At 38.9% G+C, this 18262-nt stretch overlaps 1 protein-coding gene across 4 annotated transcripts in view; it reads left to right on the top strand.

The window, feature by feature from the left end:
* Positions 1 to 18262, top strand: part of MYO5A (myosin VA) — a 223667-nt gene that overhangs the window by 159347 nt on the left and 46058 nt on the right. For all 4 annotated transcript variants that reach the window (XM_030930343.1, XM_030930344.1, XM_030930346.1 and 1 more), the window contains exons 23-27: positions 3074 to 3167; positions 5472 to 5620; positions 10160 to 10273; positions 16806 to 16949; positions 17168 to 17221. In XM_030930343.1, the coding sequence (XP_030786203.1) occupies positions 3074 to 3167; positions 5472 to 5620; positions 10160 to 10273; positions 16806 to 16949; positions 17168 to 17221 (555 nt within the window). The remainder of the gene's footprint in view (positions 1 to 3073; positions 3168 to 5471; positions 5621 to 10159; positions 10274 to 16805; positions 16950 to 17167; positions 17222 to 18262) is intronic.

Genomic DNA, 18262 nt, shown 5'->3' with positions numbered 1-18262 from the left:
CTACTGATGGAATGTAGTGATAGGGGAAGAATGAAAACATTTCACTGTGACAGTCAGCTTCATGGTCAGGAAAATTACATTCTCAGTTTGATCAAGGAGCCCAGAAGTTACAGTAGAGTTATGTATGGTTCCTAACCAAGAGCATTTATCAAAACTGCTGAGGAGTTTTTATATAAAAAGGGAGCTATCCAGACTCTGGGAGTGTGGGCTAGGCACATTATTTTGAAAAAGCGCCATAGGTGACTTGTTGTATACCCCTACCAAACAAGAGCCTCTCTGGAAAGCCCACAGAGAGCTGGGGCTTTTTTTTTTGTACTGAGAGTGGATGTTAAGGCAAGATCAGTGCAGAGAGAAAAGACAGCCCTCAGAAGGGATACCTTCTGGACTAATGTCTGCTGTGTGTGGCACAGTGTGGTTATCCAACTTTCCTGCTCCCCGGAGCCCTCTTTTCCTGTCCTAAACCCCCTGACATGATGAGAGATTGCCTGCCAGCTTTCTCCCTACTATTAAAGCTCTTGTTTTCAGTAGTTTCTTAAACTTTTGCTTAGAAAAAGGAATTCAGATTTTACTCATCATAAGCACACATTTTATTCCAAAGATGAAAATTATCTACTTTGCAAAATTACCTTTGGTTTTGATTTTTCCTTCCTGGGAATCCTTATCCAGTAAAGAACTAGAAAGTTAAGAGTCAGCTTTTGTGAGTGTGTTTGTTAAAATATACATGACATAAAATTTACCATTTTCTTTTTGCAATCTACTCATCTGACAAAGGGCTAATATCCAGAACCTATAAAGAACTCAATCAAATTTACAAGAAAAAACAACCCCATCAAAAAGTGGGCAAAGGATATGAACAGACACTTCTCAACAGAAGACATTCATACAGCCAACAGACACATGAAAAAATGCTCATCATCACTCGCCATCAGAGAAATGCAAATCAAAACCACACTAAGATACCATCTCACACCAGTTAGAATGGCAATCATTAAAAAATCAGGAAACAACAGGTGCTGGAGAGGATGTGGAGAAATAGGAACACTTTTACACTGTTGGTGGGACTATAAAGTAGTTCAACCATTGTGGAAAATAGTGTGGCGATTCCTCAAGGATCTAGAACTAGAAATACCATGTGACCCAGCCATCCAATTACTGGGTATATACCCAAAGGATTATAAATCATGCTGCTATAAAGATGCATGCACATGTATGTTTATTGCGGCACTTTTCACAATAGCAAAGACTTGGAATCAACCCAAATGTCCATCAGTGACAGACTGGATTAAGAAAATGTGGCACATATACACCATGGCTATGCAGCCATAAAAGAGGATGAGTTTGCATCCTTTGTAGGGACATGGATGCAGCTGGAAACCATCATTCTCAGGAAACTATCGCAAGAACAGAAAACCAAATACCACATGTTCTCACTCATAGGTGGGAATTGAACAGTGAGATCCCTTGGACACAGGAAGGGGAACATCACACATCGGGTCCTATTGTGGGGAGGGGAGAGAGGGGAAGGATAGCATTAGGAGATACACCTAATGTAAATGATGAGTTAATGGGTGCAGCACACCAACATGGCACATGTGTACATATGTAACAAACCTGCATGTTGTATACATGTACCCTAGAACTTTATAATTTAAAAAAAAATAAAGCCGGGTGCGGTGGCTCAAGCCTGTAATCCCAGCACTTTGGGAGGCCGAGACGGGCGGATCACGAGGTCAGGAGATCGAGACCATCCTAGCTAATACGGTGAAACCCCGTCTCTACTAAAAAATACAAAAAACTAGCCGGGCAAGGTGGCGGGTGCCTGTAGTCCCAGCTACTCGGGAGGCTGAGGCAGGAGAATGGCGTAAACCCGGGAGGCGGAGCTTGCAGTGAGCTGAGATCCGGCCACTGCACTCCAGCCTGGGCGACAGAGTGAGACTCTGTCTCAAAAAAAATAAAATAAAATAAAAAATAAAATAAAATAAAAATAAATAAAAAAAAAGAAGACCTGGTGAGAAGGATATGTATACATAAAAAAAGAAAAAAAGAAAGAAAAAACTATTAAAAAAATTACCATTTTCACCATTTTTAAGTGGACAGTTCTGTGGCATTAAGTACATTGACATTGTTGTAATGTCAGTGCTTATTTAAACATGGAATAAAAGCACTAGTTCTCGGCCTTGTAAAACTCTTTTTTTTTTTTAGACAGAGTCTCACTCTGTCGCCCAGACTGGAGTGCAGTGGCGCAATCTCGGCTCACTGCAAGCTCCGCCTCCCGGCCTCATGCCATTCTCCTGCCTCAGCCTCCCGAGTAGCTGGGACTACAGGCACCCGCCACCACGCCCAGCTAATTTTTTTGTATTTTTAGTAGAGACGGGGTTTCACTGTGTTAGCCAGGATGGTCTTGATCTCCTGACCTCGTGATCCGTGCGCCTCAGCCTCCCAAAGTGGTGGGATTACAGGCATGAGCCACCACGCCCAGCCTCAGCCTTGTAAAACTCTTAAAGAGAGATGAAAGAGAAATTCTCTTTCTTAACATAGATATCAGGGAGAATCAAAAGGTCTTCAGTGAATTTCCCAGACTAAAACATCCTCACATCCTTCTTAACCTCCTTAATCTCTCCACTTGAATCATGGGTACACATAAGCTTTATGTGAAAGCGTTGAAATGAGAAGGTAATATCAATTACCTTTGAGAGCAAATGCTAACTTTAGTGCCAGGCAATTTTTTAATGTTTAAGGCGTAAAGTAAAAAACCATCACCATCCTTATCCTTCAAGAATTTCTAGTCTATTCTGTAAAAGAGGAAAGTAAATCATTTGTGACGGATATAAAGAGCATATACAGGGTCTTGTGGTAGCACAGGGAAAAGACAGTTAATTGAAAGGGGTTTCAGGAAGGTTCTTGGGAGGGAGTAATGCTTGAGCCAGTTTGTAAGGTCACTAGACATAACCAGGCAAAGATAGGAAGCACAGAGTTGGTGGAAGTAAGGAATGACTGCTTATGGTCTTTATCCTTGGTCATCAGGCTTCCTCTGTCCATTGCAGCCATCTCACTTTATTGTTTCATTTCATAGCTGGTATCAAATCTGAAGGAAGAAAATACTTTGCTGAAGCAGGAAAAAGAAGCCCTCAATCACCGCATCGTGGAGCAGGCTAAGGAGATGACAGGTAAAGCTTACACGTGTACTACATGCCAACCAACCTCACACCAAAGTTGTATAAGTTACAGTGTTACTTGATGAGTTACACAGCGTTATTTAGAGTTTAAATATTTTTAAAAGTTGAGGCTATCATCAGCAAATTTACAAAGTTCCAAGACGCAAGAGATCACATATTTTGGTTGAATTAGTTGGTTGATAAATTGTAAATCTGGTATCTCTAGGTACAAATATGAACTCAGGTTCAGTCAGTGTCATAAGTAATTTTTTAAAAAAATTAAATTTGTTCTGCATGTGTGATTCATTAGTTAAGGCTTATAGGATTCCTAATGTTTTAGTAAGAATTTTTGAGCTAATATGTGTATATTTATGTGTGTTGTGTGTGTGTGTGTGTGTGTGTGTGTGTGTTGTCTTTTTTTTGGCTAAATCAATGGATATTATTCTAAGATTCACCACTTTTTTCTATTAAACTAAAAAAACACTAATTTTTTAAATAGAGAACTAACCAGATATGGACATTTATTCTGTTTTCTGTTTGTGGGGTAGGTTAGAATGGTGACAAATTAATAAGGAATCCACATATATATAAATACGGGGTAAGAAGATACAGATCTGTACAGTAATTAGTGGTGGAAATGGAAGAGAAAAGATGGTTTGGAATGGGGATTTATTATATGAAAATAGTACATTTTCATATACATTCTGTTGATTACATTGGTATTCAAAAAAGGCAAAAATGTTCTAAGATTTTACAATGAGATAACAAAATAATAATGGTATGTTATTAGTAATAGGGATATTGAGAAAAGAGTACACATTTATGAGGCAAATTAATGAGGCCAGTTGTTGGAGTGTTAAGTTTGAGATGTCAGCCAGGACCTCAACATGGAGGTGTTCAGAAAGCAAATCCAGATTAAAGATTAGAGAAAAAAATAATAGGGAGCCTAAAGATACCCATTAAAACTGTGGTGGTAAGAGAGACTGCCTCACCTCTCCTAGTTGAAGGGGATAATAGAGAGGAAAGAGAAGAAAACCTGGAATTAATGATCATACTAAGGGATGAGGTAAAGAGAAGGAGCCAGAAAATAAAGTTAAGAAGTAAAGGAGAAAACAGAGCCCTGGAAAGAAGGCTGCTGGGAGGCAGCATGTAACAGAAGGATCCAGAATGATGAGAATCTTCTAGGAAAATATAAAATGTTATTTGAAAGTGAACTGTAAGAACAAAGAAATGTCAGTGAGTTTGCCAAGGGAAAATTTTTTGGTAGCCTCAGAACAGCTTCTGGTGAGAATAAAAGGCAACTTGTAGAATGTTTTAGAGAGAAGAAATTCATTCATTCCTGTACAAATTATTAAAGCCCTACTCTAGGGAAGCACTGTGGTGGGCACCAGGAAAGCAGCTGTGACAAGACACTTGTAGCCCTTGCCTCATGGTGCTCACAGAGAAAGCAGTGGTGAAGCTATAGAAGCAGGCAGGGCAGATTAAGATTTAACCTCAAAATATATGGGTAAAATGGAGCAAAGTGGTAGGAAGCTTAATATTATAAATATGACTGGTTGACTGATTGAGTTAAGACATATAGCTGAGATTTGAGGTTTTGTTTGTTACTTTACTTCATCTGCAGTCAAGGGCTAATCTCCAATTTCCAGATCATGTCCTAGCCAAAAACAAACCATAGCCACAGAGAGGGTGGAGGGAGTAGGTAAATGGAGAAGACAAGGTTTCCTCAGCAGCGCATGGGGGATGACCAAGAAACACACAACACAGCTGGCCAGGCCTGAGTCTTTTATCTGGTTAGAAGCTGCAGAGTAATAGGACAGCAGGGGAGGTTAAAGTCATAGAAAATGTAAGATAGAACCATGAGATGGTAAATGAAGAGAGACTCTGTAGAGTAGGACAGCTGGGTCCACTGAAAAGTTGCCATTCTCTTGAGAAATATCTCTGACTTTTGGAGAGAGTATACTACTTTGGGCAAAAGAGTTTTATGAATAAAATACCACTGGAATAAAAATACATATCATTTAGTTACTAGACAGTGACTAGTGGAAGTTTTTCAAGGATGTGCTGTAACCAGTGTATCAATTAGTGGGACTAAGGCCAGAGTACGGGCAATAACTCAGTAGATGATTGTTAATTAAATTATTTCATTTTTTGGTCATTTTTTCTTTTCCGAAATTTTACTAAGACACTCTTATGGATCACAGTGATACTAAAAGTAAAATTCCCTGCAGAGAAACTGGAAATCAGTATACATGTTTATACAATTGCATTTTCAAGGGGTCATCTTTGGTATGCATATCCTTTTTTTAATTTCAGAAACTATGGAGAAGAAGTTAGTAGAAGAAACAAAACAACTGGAGCTCGACCTTAATGATGAAAGACTGAGATATCAGAACCTTCTGAATGAGTTCAGTCGCCTAGAAGAACGATATGATGACCTCAAAGAAGAGATGACCCTTATGGTGGTGAGTCAAACACTTTTGCTTTTTTTAATGAAAAATTTTAAACATATACAAAAGTAAATAGAATAGTAGAATGAACCTCCATATCTTCCGTGTGCCTACCACCCAATTCCAGAATGTTCAACACGTATTTACCTCCCGTTCCGTCTCCCCAACCCACTCCATCCAATGGATTGGATTATTTTAAAGCAAATCTCAGAAATAATATAATTTTATGCACAAGTACTTCAGTAAAGTCAACCAAACACTTTAAAGACTGGGCTAAATGATAGTATAAAGTCAGTACAGTTGAATTTTTGTTTTTGTTTTTGTTTTGAGACGGAGTCTCGCTCTGTCATCAGGTGGAGTGCATTGGTGCAATCTTGGCTTACTGCAACCTCCGCCTCGCAGGTTCAAGTGATTCTCCTGCCTCAGCCTCCTGAGTAGCTAGCTGGGACTACAGGCACCCACTGCCACGCCTGGCTAATTTTTTGTATTTTTAGTAGAGACGGGGTTTCACCATGTTGGCCAGGATAGTCTCGATCTCCTGACCTAGTGATCTACCCGCCTTGGCCGCCTCCCAAAGTGCTGGGATTACAGGCATGAGCCACTGCGCCCAGTCAGTTGGACTTTGTTTCATATATTGAATGGCCTAATGAAACATTTACATGTAGACTGATTTTGATTAATAATTTCGAAGACATATTCCTATGAAAAGAAATTCAGACTCCATTTATAATGAATTATCTATTTCAAGGACTCTTCTGCATTTGCCAATGTACCTTTCATACTTGTAATAATTCTGCACATCCTCCCTATTCCACATATCCTGCTATCAGAAAACAAAGAGTTCCCAAGCTCTCTTGTTGCCTACGAGTACCAGCCTTAAAGGTAACCTAATTATACAAATGACTAGAAATGCTTTGAAATATCTCATAAAAAGCCAGATAATTCAGTATCCGTGGAGCAGAGTATTTGCTTCAAATTTTGCTTCTATCTGGACCTACTGACAAAGTTCATTACAATATGACACTTAAGTCAAAATAAAAGAGATTATGTAATATGAAAGATAGGCTGTCATCACCTTGCAGATGAGAAAATCCTGTCTAAAAGAGACTAAAAAGCTAATATAAATTCCACATTGGACCATTATTTCAACCCTCACTACTCTGATTTATGTGTGACAAAGAGAAATTAGAAGTAGATGCAAGTCACCATTATAACTGTTCTTACAATTGACAAATCTAAAGACCCTTGTTAAGCTTCATCTTCCTTGATCACCATGCTCCCCTTGGTCCCATTGAAACCTTTCTTCCTTCACATTCTGTAATTCTTAGCTTTCTCTAGAATTCTTTTCTTCTTTTTCAGTGTTTATGTTCCCCAGTTCCATTCTTTGGTATATTTTTGTTCACTGTATTTATTAGATGACCATGCCAACATTTATGGTTAATCTCTGTTTCAGTTATGGTTAGAGCTAAACTTTATAACCTATAAGTAGGTGTTTCTGAGACCCCCTAGTTATTTGGGATGTTAATAAGTGGCATTGGAGAAGAAATTCTGAGGTAAAATAAATGGAGTCTACCAGGTTAAACAGAGATAAACAGATGTCTTTTCTGCAGAATTTCTTGGATTCTTTAATAGTGCATGCAATATGAATTTCAGAAAATAAAATGAGAGAAGCAGGTACCATACATGTATCCCTCTCTGAGCATATTCCAGAAACATCCATCTGTGAGGAGGTCATGGGTCTCTTTAGTCAAGGAGGTGGCCATTTCTAGAAGGGCCCTCCAGTGACACCATCCTCCAGCAGCTTGACACAGCTCCTCCTTTCTTCTAAGCAATTCTGCCTGCTCTCCATCTGTTCCCAGCAGTGCTCTAGGGGTAGTTTTAGTTGCTGAATTTCTTATTTCTCAGTCATGTGTCCTCTCCATTATGTATGCCTGTGACTCACTGTCATTCCTCTTGGGAGACAAAATGGTCAGAGGAAGGGAAAAGGAGAAAGCAGAGGAAGGGAGATAAGAGCTCGCTTGCTTTCCACTCATCTCTTCACTAGATCTCATTTCCTAGCTCCAGATGTGGTCCAGATCACAGGTTTTGCAGAAAATATTTGCCCAGAATTGCAGAGAATAAAAAACTTGATCTTATAACCCAACACAATTAAAATATTAGCGACAATATCTTATTTTAATGTTTAGGTACAACTGAACAGCTAACAGATGAGTACTTGACTAATATTAGACTGACACTCTTCTGCAAATGGCATTCTCACTGCTTCAATCCAGAGCTAATGAAGCATTTGGTCGTAAATACGGTTGTCATATGAATGGAGGAAACTCTAGGGAGGGGACTTGATAAGCTGCCTCCAGGGCTTCCCATAACCTATGTGATACATGGGCCAAAGAACACTAGTAAGCTAATAGTGTCACTTATTACCAGCCTCTAGAGTTGTTGGCCCTAGTACAAGAGTGCAGCATTTTTCTCCAAGAATATTGGGTTGTCCAGACAATATAGGGGCAGAGGCAATGAGGAAGGACCAATCCAGGGCTAAGGAGTTTCAAGCCAATGATGAAAAGATGATGAGGCATGGGAATACAGGCTTATGAAGTGTTTAAAGGTAAATTAATTCCAGAGAGTGGAGGGAAACCAGCATGTCAATCGTGGGGTCATTAGTCTTGGCAAAGGGTGTAAAACAGGTTCTGGAAAAGAAGGAATCATGGGAGAAATCAGGAGCAGAAGAGGAGGGAGGTGCAGATCTTGAAGGAGAACATGTTGATCTAGTCAAATATATGTCCTTGTAATTGAAAAACATATAAACGGGGGAGCAAAATCCTAAAAACAGAGAACTGAAAAGTTACCAACAAGGAAGTTGTTGAATCACTGCAGTCCCCTAACAATCACAGCAGCAGCAGTTAACATTCATTGAATGCTTGTTATGCCACACCAGACTGTTTACTTGCACACTCTTTTTTTTTTTTTCGACTTGCACACTCTTATTTAATCCTCACACAGACCCTATGAGATAGAAATTAGTACCCTTTTTTTCCTGATGATGAAACTGAGGCCTAGAAAAGTTGGGTAAGGGACAAGTAAGTGGAAGAGCTGGTATTCCTGCCTAGCTCTGTCTCCTTTCAGACCCAGAGCACTTAACCACGGCCCTGTATCCAAAAGTTACATTAAATAGCAACAAGCAATGTTGCTTCTATTAATGCCTTAAGGTATTCCTTGTATAATGATAGATATATGTGGGAAGACAGGGATCTCTCTCATTTTTAATAAGCTTATTAAAAATCTTTGTCCTGGTGTTTATCTGGACTACCTATTTTTCTTAGTGATACAACCAGTTTATTAAATAAATGCCATTCATACAACTGTGGTCTTGGGCTGGAAACTTTAAGTACGAGTGCCTGTGTCTGTAAACAGACAGTGAATTTGAGTGCCTTTGACTTCATCTGTGATGATTATCCCCTTTAGTGTGCACCCCAGCTTCTGGATTGTTTCAGAGGTGCTGATGTTCTTGGATCTTCCCTTCACTTTGCCGTACAGGTGGAACTGGCCTGGGAGACTTTTAAGTGTCTCTGGATGAGTCTTCTATCCATAAGCCTGGGTGTTGGAAGGGAAGAGACAAAGAAGCTCTTTGTGGCTTCCAGCTCTTTTCCAGCAGCTGGGGAAAGGTACAAAGAAAACTGGACAGAAGAGAAAGCTCTCGGAGGCCTTTCTGAAGCCCTCAGGACTGTAACATTGAAAGATTAAGGCCACTGGATCTTTCCACCTCTCCTGCTGGGGACATGCTAAGAGCCCAGCCTTTTAATTCCTTCTTCCCTCAAGTTATTCTCTAACCCCTTCTCCTACAGAAGGGAAGGGTGTGTCATTGCTAAACTTTTCTATTCCCCATGAGCTTTCTGAACACTAATTTCCTAGGTATTACATGTCATAAAAATGCCACCCGGATGTCCTGAGGTAATAACCGAGGGCTCTTCGGAGGATTACTAGAGCAGCTTTCTTACCTCCCCTGTACTGTCCATCCTGCCCACTGCTCTCTCCAAAGATTTAACTTCACGTATTAAAGTGACAGAAATTAGAGCTGCCTGTGTGAACTCCTTCATCTTTCCGTTAAACCATTTTTGCCCAATTACCATGCAGTAAAATGATTGTGCATGCCATTTCAATATATTTTATGAGGTTTTTGATAAGTTTTATTTGATTACAGCACTAAAGTCAGTGCTTGGAAGCTTTACCCAGTGCTTCACTGAGCACTGCTTCACCCAGTGTGACTGACCGCTCAAAGCTTTCAACACCCAAAGGGTACTCCACTAATAATCACAAGTGATTTTTATTTGGGCATTTGGATTTGCAGCTGTTCCTGTCATGTCATGCCAGTGTACCTTTTTCTTTGAAGAGATGACCTTTTTGTAATTATTTGGTCAAAACAATATGGAACAGATCAGTTGGGCACCGATACAAGTCAGGCAGTAGGGATAAGAACCAAGTCAAGGTGGATGCTGTCTTAACTATGCCTAGACTAATTATGTTGTGTTAATTTTACCTGGGTTATTTGCCTTGCAGCATGTGCCTAAGCCTGGACACAAGAGGACAGACTCCACCCACAGCAGCAACGAGTCTGAATATACCTTTAGCTCTGAAATTGCAGAAATGGAAGACATTCCATCGAGGACAGAGGTACAGTTTAGACATGTGCCACTGAAAGTAGGATGTGAGCATGCTGTTGTTAACAAGGAACATTTCCATTGCAGAGCAGGCTCCAATTGGCCATAAACGTAGTGTTTGTTTGAATCATTTATTCTTCATAAGTGACCTGTAGATACAAACTTATCTTATTTACCTTTTTGTACACTTAAGTGCTATGTACATACATACCTGTTGCATACATACCTATTGCATTTTTTTGTCAATACAAATTTTAATTTTAATTTTTAATGCAGTTTTGATGGTGAGATTTTATTTTTGTAATTCTCTTTTACCCCTAACATGGTGTGTATACAGGATTTTATTTCAGACTGGGGTAAATTATTTTATTTTATTTTATTTATTTATTTATTATTTACTTTATATCTATAGACCACCACAGTAGACAGAGGTAAATTATTTTTCAAGTAAGCCCTTTGTTCTTGAATATCATAAACACTGGCGCCCCAGAGTTTAGCAAAACTGCTGCCTCTGTTTTTTGCCAGTTTTTACCAATGTAACTTTCTTCTACAAAATGCATGGAAAGTAGTTTAGAAATCTGCTTTAATGTTTTGTGTTCTGTTGTATGAAACCAAAATGATGTATTACTGTAACTCCAAGAGTATAGTGACTTCTAGTTAGATTATTCCCAACCAATTCTAAGATCTTTTTAAATATGATATAGTTTCAATAATGGATAATTCAGACACAACGGTCCTATTTTTATATTATATTCTTTGAAAATGGCCAAATCAGAAATAGACTGCTTCTGGCAGAATAGCTAGAGAAATTGAGTGATTCTTTCCTTTCTTGTCTTAGTTCTACTTAGGAATGAAGTTTCTTTTTTTTTTTTTTTTTTTTGAGACGGAGTCTTGCTCTGTCACCCAGGCTGGAGTGCTGTGGCCGGATCTCAGCTCACTGCAAGCTCCGCCTCCTGGGCTCACGCTATTCTCCTGCCTCAGCCTCCCGGGTAGCTGGGACTACAGGCGCCGCCACCTCGCCCGGCTCGTTTTTTGTAGTTTTTAGTAGAGACGGGGTTTCACCGTGTTAGCCAGGATGGTCTCGATCTCCTGACCTCGTGATCCGCCCTTCTCGGCCATCTCATTCTGTTTTGAAGAAAAATGTTATATAGTCTGAATATCATATCGTTAGAATCATACATACAAGAAGACTAAGTAATTTGTCCAAGTTCATAGCTTATCAATGGTAGATCCAGCATACTAACTGAGGCTTGTCTCTTTAGAATTCATGTTCTTAAGCCATTATATTCTACTGACTTCCATCCAGGGATTCTACACCGCAAGTCTCCAAATCTCTTTTCTATCTATAGCTAACATTGGCTGGGCCCATGGATATAACAGTATGGCCAGTATATAGCAGGATAGAGGTTTTTCCAGTTATGTATTGCTATGTAATAATTGATCTCAAATTGTAGTGTTTTTTTTAAAAAAACAGTAATTTATTATTACTCATAATTCTGTGGGATTTGACTGAGGAGTTCTTCTGCTCCATGTGATGGTGGTTGGAGTGCCTCATGTAGCTGCATTCTGTAGAGTGCTTGCTTCTCTTCCCTGGGCCTCTCCATGTAGCCTCTCTTCAGCAGCAGGTAGGTGGGTTCTAAGAGTGAGAGACTAAAAGATACCAGGCCTCTTAGAGCTAGGCCCAGAACTGGCCCAGTGTTAGTTCTGCCACCTTCTGGTCAAAGAAAATCACAAGGCCAGCCCAGATTCAAGGCAAAGAGGATAGATTCCATCTCTTGTTGGGAGGAAAGACTTGTATGTTGAGAAGAATCATTGGTGCCATCATACCACAAAGTTAGACTTTGAAGACTTCAAAATTAGGACTTCTGAGCCTTCAATAGATAGGAAGGTTTTAGGATTACATCCTGTTGATCTCAGTGGGAGTACTCACTTGCAATAGTCGGAGGGAAGTACATTTACAGACTGCCCAGTCCAGTGTAGTACCACTTTAGCAGCTCCTGCTGGTAGGGGGAAGCCATAATAAAAAAAGGTGTGCTTGCTGGAAACCAGTCTGTAGCTCTCTGGAGAATTCGCCTACCGGCCCCACTTGTTTTGCAGCCCTCCTGCACTTGCAGATCTTCACGGGTTGGGTTGATGTTGCTTTGGAACCAGTGCTCCTCTTGCTTGGTGTGCACCTCTATTAGGAGCTGTTGACTGATGATCCCTGTTCTGCTTCTGCTCTCAAGCTTTCTCACACCTTTCACATCTGGGGAAGGGTCACCAGAACTTTCTCAGCTATCATTAGGAGTTGTTTCAGAATGACTGCCAGGCCTGTAATGGTGGTAATTTTGTGACTACATTCAGTTATTTTGATTTTCCTCAGATGAGAGATCAGTGTTATTTTTTAGGTCAGTTAAAGAACTTCACTGTCTTAGAAAAGCCCTGGGTGACAAAGTCCTTACTAAGGCAAGAAAGCGAAACAAAACCTCAGAAAGTTCTCTGTGACAGATGGCCCAATCTTCCTTCTTGTTCATGGGGTATAACGAGGACATCTCTTTAGTTAGACGTGTCATCAGGGCTCAGAATGGGTACCATCGGGAGCACCCTTAAATAATTACCAATATTTATGCCTTAAGTCATTTTGCATTTTTCACATGTAATCTTTTGTGATCTTCTATCTTCTATTGTAATACTCTTATCCACAGAATTTTGCTCTTGTCCAGCAATCAACTAGTTGTTTATGTAGTATTAACCGATGTCTAAAGAGTTACCTCATCACATTTTTCTCTTTTCATTTTTTTTTTTGCTACTTCTAGTTGTCAAAACACCATCCCATTTTAATAAGAGTCTTCCTTTTAAACAAAAAGTGCCCATTCAAGGCTCAAAGGAATGATTTCCAAATGATATTTTAGGTATAATGAATGAAATATTATGTTCATTTCTAGAATGAAAGGTTCTATGACAGTGTAAGAAAAGATGAAATAATTTAAAATTTCAGGGACATGTACATCATTCATAATGAACAAACATTAAAATATATAATATGGAATGTTTAAATTGTAAATAAGCATCAATATAAGCATTTTATGCTTAATTTTTATGGGGGACATATAGAAAAGAATTTTTATACGAATGAAATTCTATAGTGATTTCATGTTGTGGCAAGATGTTATATCTGTTCTGCTAAGTCAGGACAGACTTTATTATAAAGATTATATACCTAAACTTTTTCTAATTGTTGAGTATTACAAAGTAGGCAGAAAGAAAAAGTTCAGGTGTAATTAATTTGTGGACAAATGACTTTGACAGCCTATAAATGCCTACTTCTTTGTTCAGTTGATCCTTCTTGGGTTGTTTTTAGAACTGGAATAACACTTAACACTACTCTGAATTCACAAAAGACCAAAGGTAGCTAGTGAATATACAATTCCTGAAAATAAAAATTATTCAGTCTCATCAAAAGTCAAAGAAGGCCAGGTGCAGTGGCTCATGCCTGTAATCCCAGCACTTTGGGAGACCCAGGCGAGTGGATCACCTGAGGTCAGGAGTTCGAGACCAGCCGAGCCAACATGGTGAAACCCTGTCTCTACTAAAAATACAAAAAATTAGCCAAGTGTAGTGGCAGGTGCCTGTAATCCCAGCTACTCAGGAGACTGAGGCAGGAGAATTGCTGGAACCCAGGAGGTGGAGGTTGCAGTGAGCCGAGATTGCACCACTGCATGCCAGCCTGGGCAATAAGAGCAAAACTCCGTCCAAAAAAAAAAAAAAGTCAAAGAAATTGCAAATTAAATCAACAACAAAGTGCAACTTTTGGTCTATTAACTGAGCTAAATGTGTTTTTTTAATTATAGCAGTCACTACTGTTCAAGGCAAGGTGGTGGTTGCTGATAGAAGTGTAAATTGGCCAATTTGATGGACTTTTAAGAAGTTAATGTTTAGATATTTGTGTACTGGAGTGTTTATTTTAGTAATATTCCAATAGCAAAAAATTAGAAACAACTTCAACACCCATCAGTAAAACAATAGCTAAGCAAATGGTGACACACCTGACTATATATTTAAATATCATATTATAAATTTGGGAAACAATGCAATGCCAAGTTTAAAAGATCACATAAAATTATAATGACAATATTATTCTAATTCTTTAAATCTATAGATGCATAGAGAAAAAGACTAAGAAAAAATTATAGTTTTTCTGTGGACATAGGATTATGGCGTGTTTTTCTTCTTTGAACTTTTCTTATTTCCTAAATTTTCTGTAAAAGCTTATTCTGCTCTCATATCAGAAAAGCAAAAGTAAATATTCTCTTTTTAAACAATTGGGTAGATTTGCCAATCATTTAATAATTACACATTGACCATTTAGTTAAATAAATGATTGCTGCCATTCTCTTGTTCCTCCATCCTCACTTCTGTCTCTCTAACAAAGGGAGTCTTTATCTTCTACATTAATTCTAATAGTACAATTATTTCTCTTCTTACCTCATTAAAAATTAAAACCTTAAGTAAACATGTTAAAACAATTATGGCACCCACAACTTCCATGATGATGGTTAGTTGTTTCCATTATTTTTAAGCTTTAATTAGTGTACCTTTATTTATCATAGTAGGTCTCACTGTGATTCTGTTTTGGAACCAGTTGACACACTTTTAAAATGTCATTAGGTTATTCTTCAGTTTATTAAAAACTATACAGTCGTCCCTTGGTTTCCACAGGGGATTGGCTCCAGGACTTGAATACCAAAATCTAAGGATGCTCAAGTCTCTTATATAAAATGCAGTAGTATTTACATATAACCTATGCACATCCTTCCATATTCTTTAAGTCATCTCTACGTTACTCATAATACCTAAGACAAGCTATGTAACTATAGCATTATTTAATACCTAAGAAAATATATAATTAAATAAAACATTATTTAATACCTAAGACAAATACAGCATATTGTAATACCTAAGACAATATAAATGCTATGTAAACAATGCAGTATAACAGTTATTATACTGTATTGTTGTTTATTTGTAATAAAAAGCCAAGGTGCGTAGTGCAGGCCTATCTTCAGAGCCAAGGCTGGGCTTTATGTCTATTTTAGGAGTCTCTTCTTAGTGGGGACACAGCCCAGCCTAACCAAGTAACGTTTTGTTAAAGTAGTGAGGGCTAAACTCTTTTCACTGTTTTCTAAAGAGGCAGTAAATATTCTAACAGTAAAAATGTGATAATCATTTTTATTTTTATTGTTTGGGAGGTTTTTTTTGGAATATTTTTGATCCACAGTTGGTTGAGTCTGAAAGGATGTGGAACCCACAGATACAGAACCCAAGGATATGGAGAGCTGAGTGTATATGTTTTGGTTTTTCAGATTTCAGTTTTCTCTGTGTGATCTCAATATATTTATGCTGGCATTTCATATTTTCAAAAGTCATTCTTCCTGATTGCAAATATAGAACCTGTCCATTGTAAACAATTTAAATATAGGAATGTACAATGTAAAGAAATGAAACTTTCCCATAGTACATTCCGTCCTCTGAGATAACCATTGATGGCCTTCTAAATTTTTATATGCATGTACTAGGTATACATTTAAAAGTCACATACGTTTGTGTTTTATTAACAAAAACAAGGTATATTTTCTGTCCTACAGTTTGTGTGTTCATATAATACTTTAAGACATCTTTATCTGCTCATGTTGATATACTTCATTCTTTTTTTTTTTTTTTTTTTGAGACGGAGTCTCGTTCTGCTGCCCCAGCTGGAGTGCAATGGTGCAATCTCGGCTCACTGCAACCTCCGCCTCCTGGGTTCAAGCGATTCTTCTGCCTCTGCCTCCTGAGTAGCTGGGATTACTAATGCGTGCCACCACACCTGGCTAATTTTTGTATTTTTAGTAGAGATGGAGTTTCACCATGTTGGAGTCAGGCTAGGTCTTGAGCTCCTGGCCTTGTAATCTACCCGCCTCGGCCTCCCAAAGTGCTGGGATTACAGGCATGAGCCACCGCGCCTGGCCTACTTCATTCTTTTTAACAGCTAAAAAATATTTCACAGTTTGGCTATAACGTAATTTATTTAAGCAACTGTCCTATTGACTGACATTCAGATTCTTGCCAGTTTTTTGCAATTACAAAAAAAAATGCTGCAGTGAACATCTTTTCCCATATATTTTTATATACTTGTGTAAGTATTTCTGTAGGATTAATTCCTAAATGTAGATTTGCTAGGTTAAAGGTATGCACATTTAAATTTTAGTAAGTTCAGCAAAATCGCCCTTTTCGAAGGCCTACCTTTACTTTCACAATATCATATGAGACACTGTGGCTAACACAGAGCATCATGAATCTTTTTAGTCTTTGCCAGTCTGATAGGGGAGAAGTAGCAGTTCAGTGTTGTTTAATTTGCATTTCTCTCATTGTTAGCTAGGTTGAGCATTTTTTAAATATATTCTCTAGATGTTTGTATTTCTTATTCGGTAAGTTTGCCTATTTTTCCATTGAGCTATTTGTCATTTTCTCATTGACTTTTATGTCTTCTGGCTTGTCTTGACCATCTTGTGATTCCTGGTGTTTAGGAGCCAAGTGAGAAGAAGGTACCTCTGGACATGTCATTGTTCCTTAAGCTCCAAAAGCGGGTCACAGAGCTGGAGCAGGAGAAGCAGGTGATGCAGGATGAGCTGGACCGCAAGGAGGAGCAGGTGCTCCGCAGCAAGGCCAAGGTGCACAGCACAGCCCATCCGCAGAGCTGAGGCGGGGCTTTATGTTCATTTCAGCAGTCTTTTCCTTAGTGGGTACTCAGCTCAGCCTATCCAAGCAGCACTTGGTTAAAATAGTGAGGGCTAAACTCTCTTCCCTGTTTTCTGTAGAGCAAGTAAATATTTTAAGAGTAAAAATATGATGATTAAAATATAAAACTTTTACTTTAACTTTTCCCTAGGAAGAAGAAAGACCACAGATTAGAGGTGCAGAACTGGAATATGAGTCACTCAAGGTAATGGGGAGTTTCTGCTCAGGACTTTGAATATTTTGTTTTGGCAAGAGGCCCACTCAGAGCCTGTCTTTTTCTCAGAGAACATCCTTAAGGGCTGGAGGTTGCACCAGAGGTCCTAGCTTCAGCCTTATTCCGCATTACTTCTTGTTGTTTCTTTTTATAAATTCCATTTCATATAAGCTATACTTCAGTCTAAACAGGAACAGGAGAAGTAGCTGCCATTCGAGGCTGTGGTAGTAAAGGAAGTGGACTGTAGCATTGGCCGCTATAAAGATCCAATTGGATGTGATGGGGCAGACCAGACATAGAAGTAGGAATCTGCTCTCCAGATCTTCTCCTGCCTCACACAATAATGAATGAATAAAAACATTCTCTGTAGTATGAGTGAAGCCTGGATTCACAAAGCATTAGATTAGTGGCTCTCAAAATATGGTCCCTGGACCAGCAGGATCAATGTCACCTGGTAGCTTGTTGGAAATGCAAATTTTCAGGCCTCACACTACTAAACTTACTAAATCAGAATCTCTGAGGGTGGACCCCAACAATCTGTGTTTGAACAAGACCTCTGGGTGATTCTGAAACACAGTAAATTTGGGAAACATTTGTAGTTTACACATCAAAGTAATGACATTTATGTGTCTTCTGTTACAGAAATGAGCAATAAGAATCTGATTATCAGTTGGTGGGAGAACGGGGAAGGGAGGGAGCATTCATTTTTACAAAAGAATAGATTAATTCACGAAAGAAAGGGTTATATATTCTTAAACTAGAAAAAAGAATGACTTTAAATAGTTTTTTAATTTTTCTTTTGAGATGGAGTCTCGCTCTGTTGCCCGGGCTGGAGTGCAGTGGCACGATCTCGGCCCACTGCAAGCTCTGACTCCTGGATTCACGGCATTCTCCTGCCTCAGCCTCCTGAGTAGCTGGGACTACAGGCGCTTGCTACCACACCCAGCTAATTTTTGTATTTTTATTAGAGACGGGGTTTCACCGTGTTAGCCAGGATGGTCTTGATCTCCTGACCTTGTGATCCGCCCACCT

Source organism: Rhinopithecus roxellana, chromosome 5 (assembly GCF_007565055.1).
Source record: "Rhinopithecus roxellana isolate Shanxi Qingling chromosome 5, ASM756505v1, whole genome shotgun sequence".
NCBI classification, from domain to species: Eukaryota; Metazoa; Chordata; class Mammalia; order Primates; family Cercopithecidae; genus Rhinopithecus; species Rhinopithecus roxellana.
Note: the sequence above shows the minus strand (reverse complement) of the source record. Positions and strands in the feature narration are given on the sequence as shown.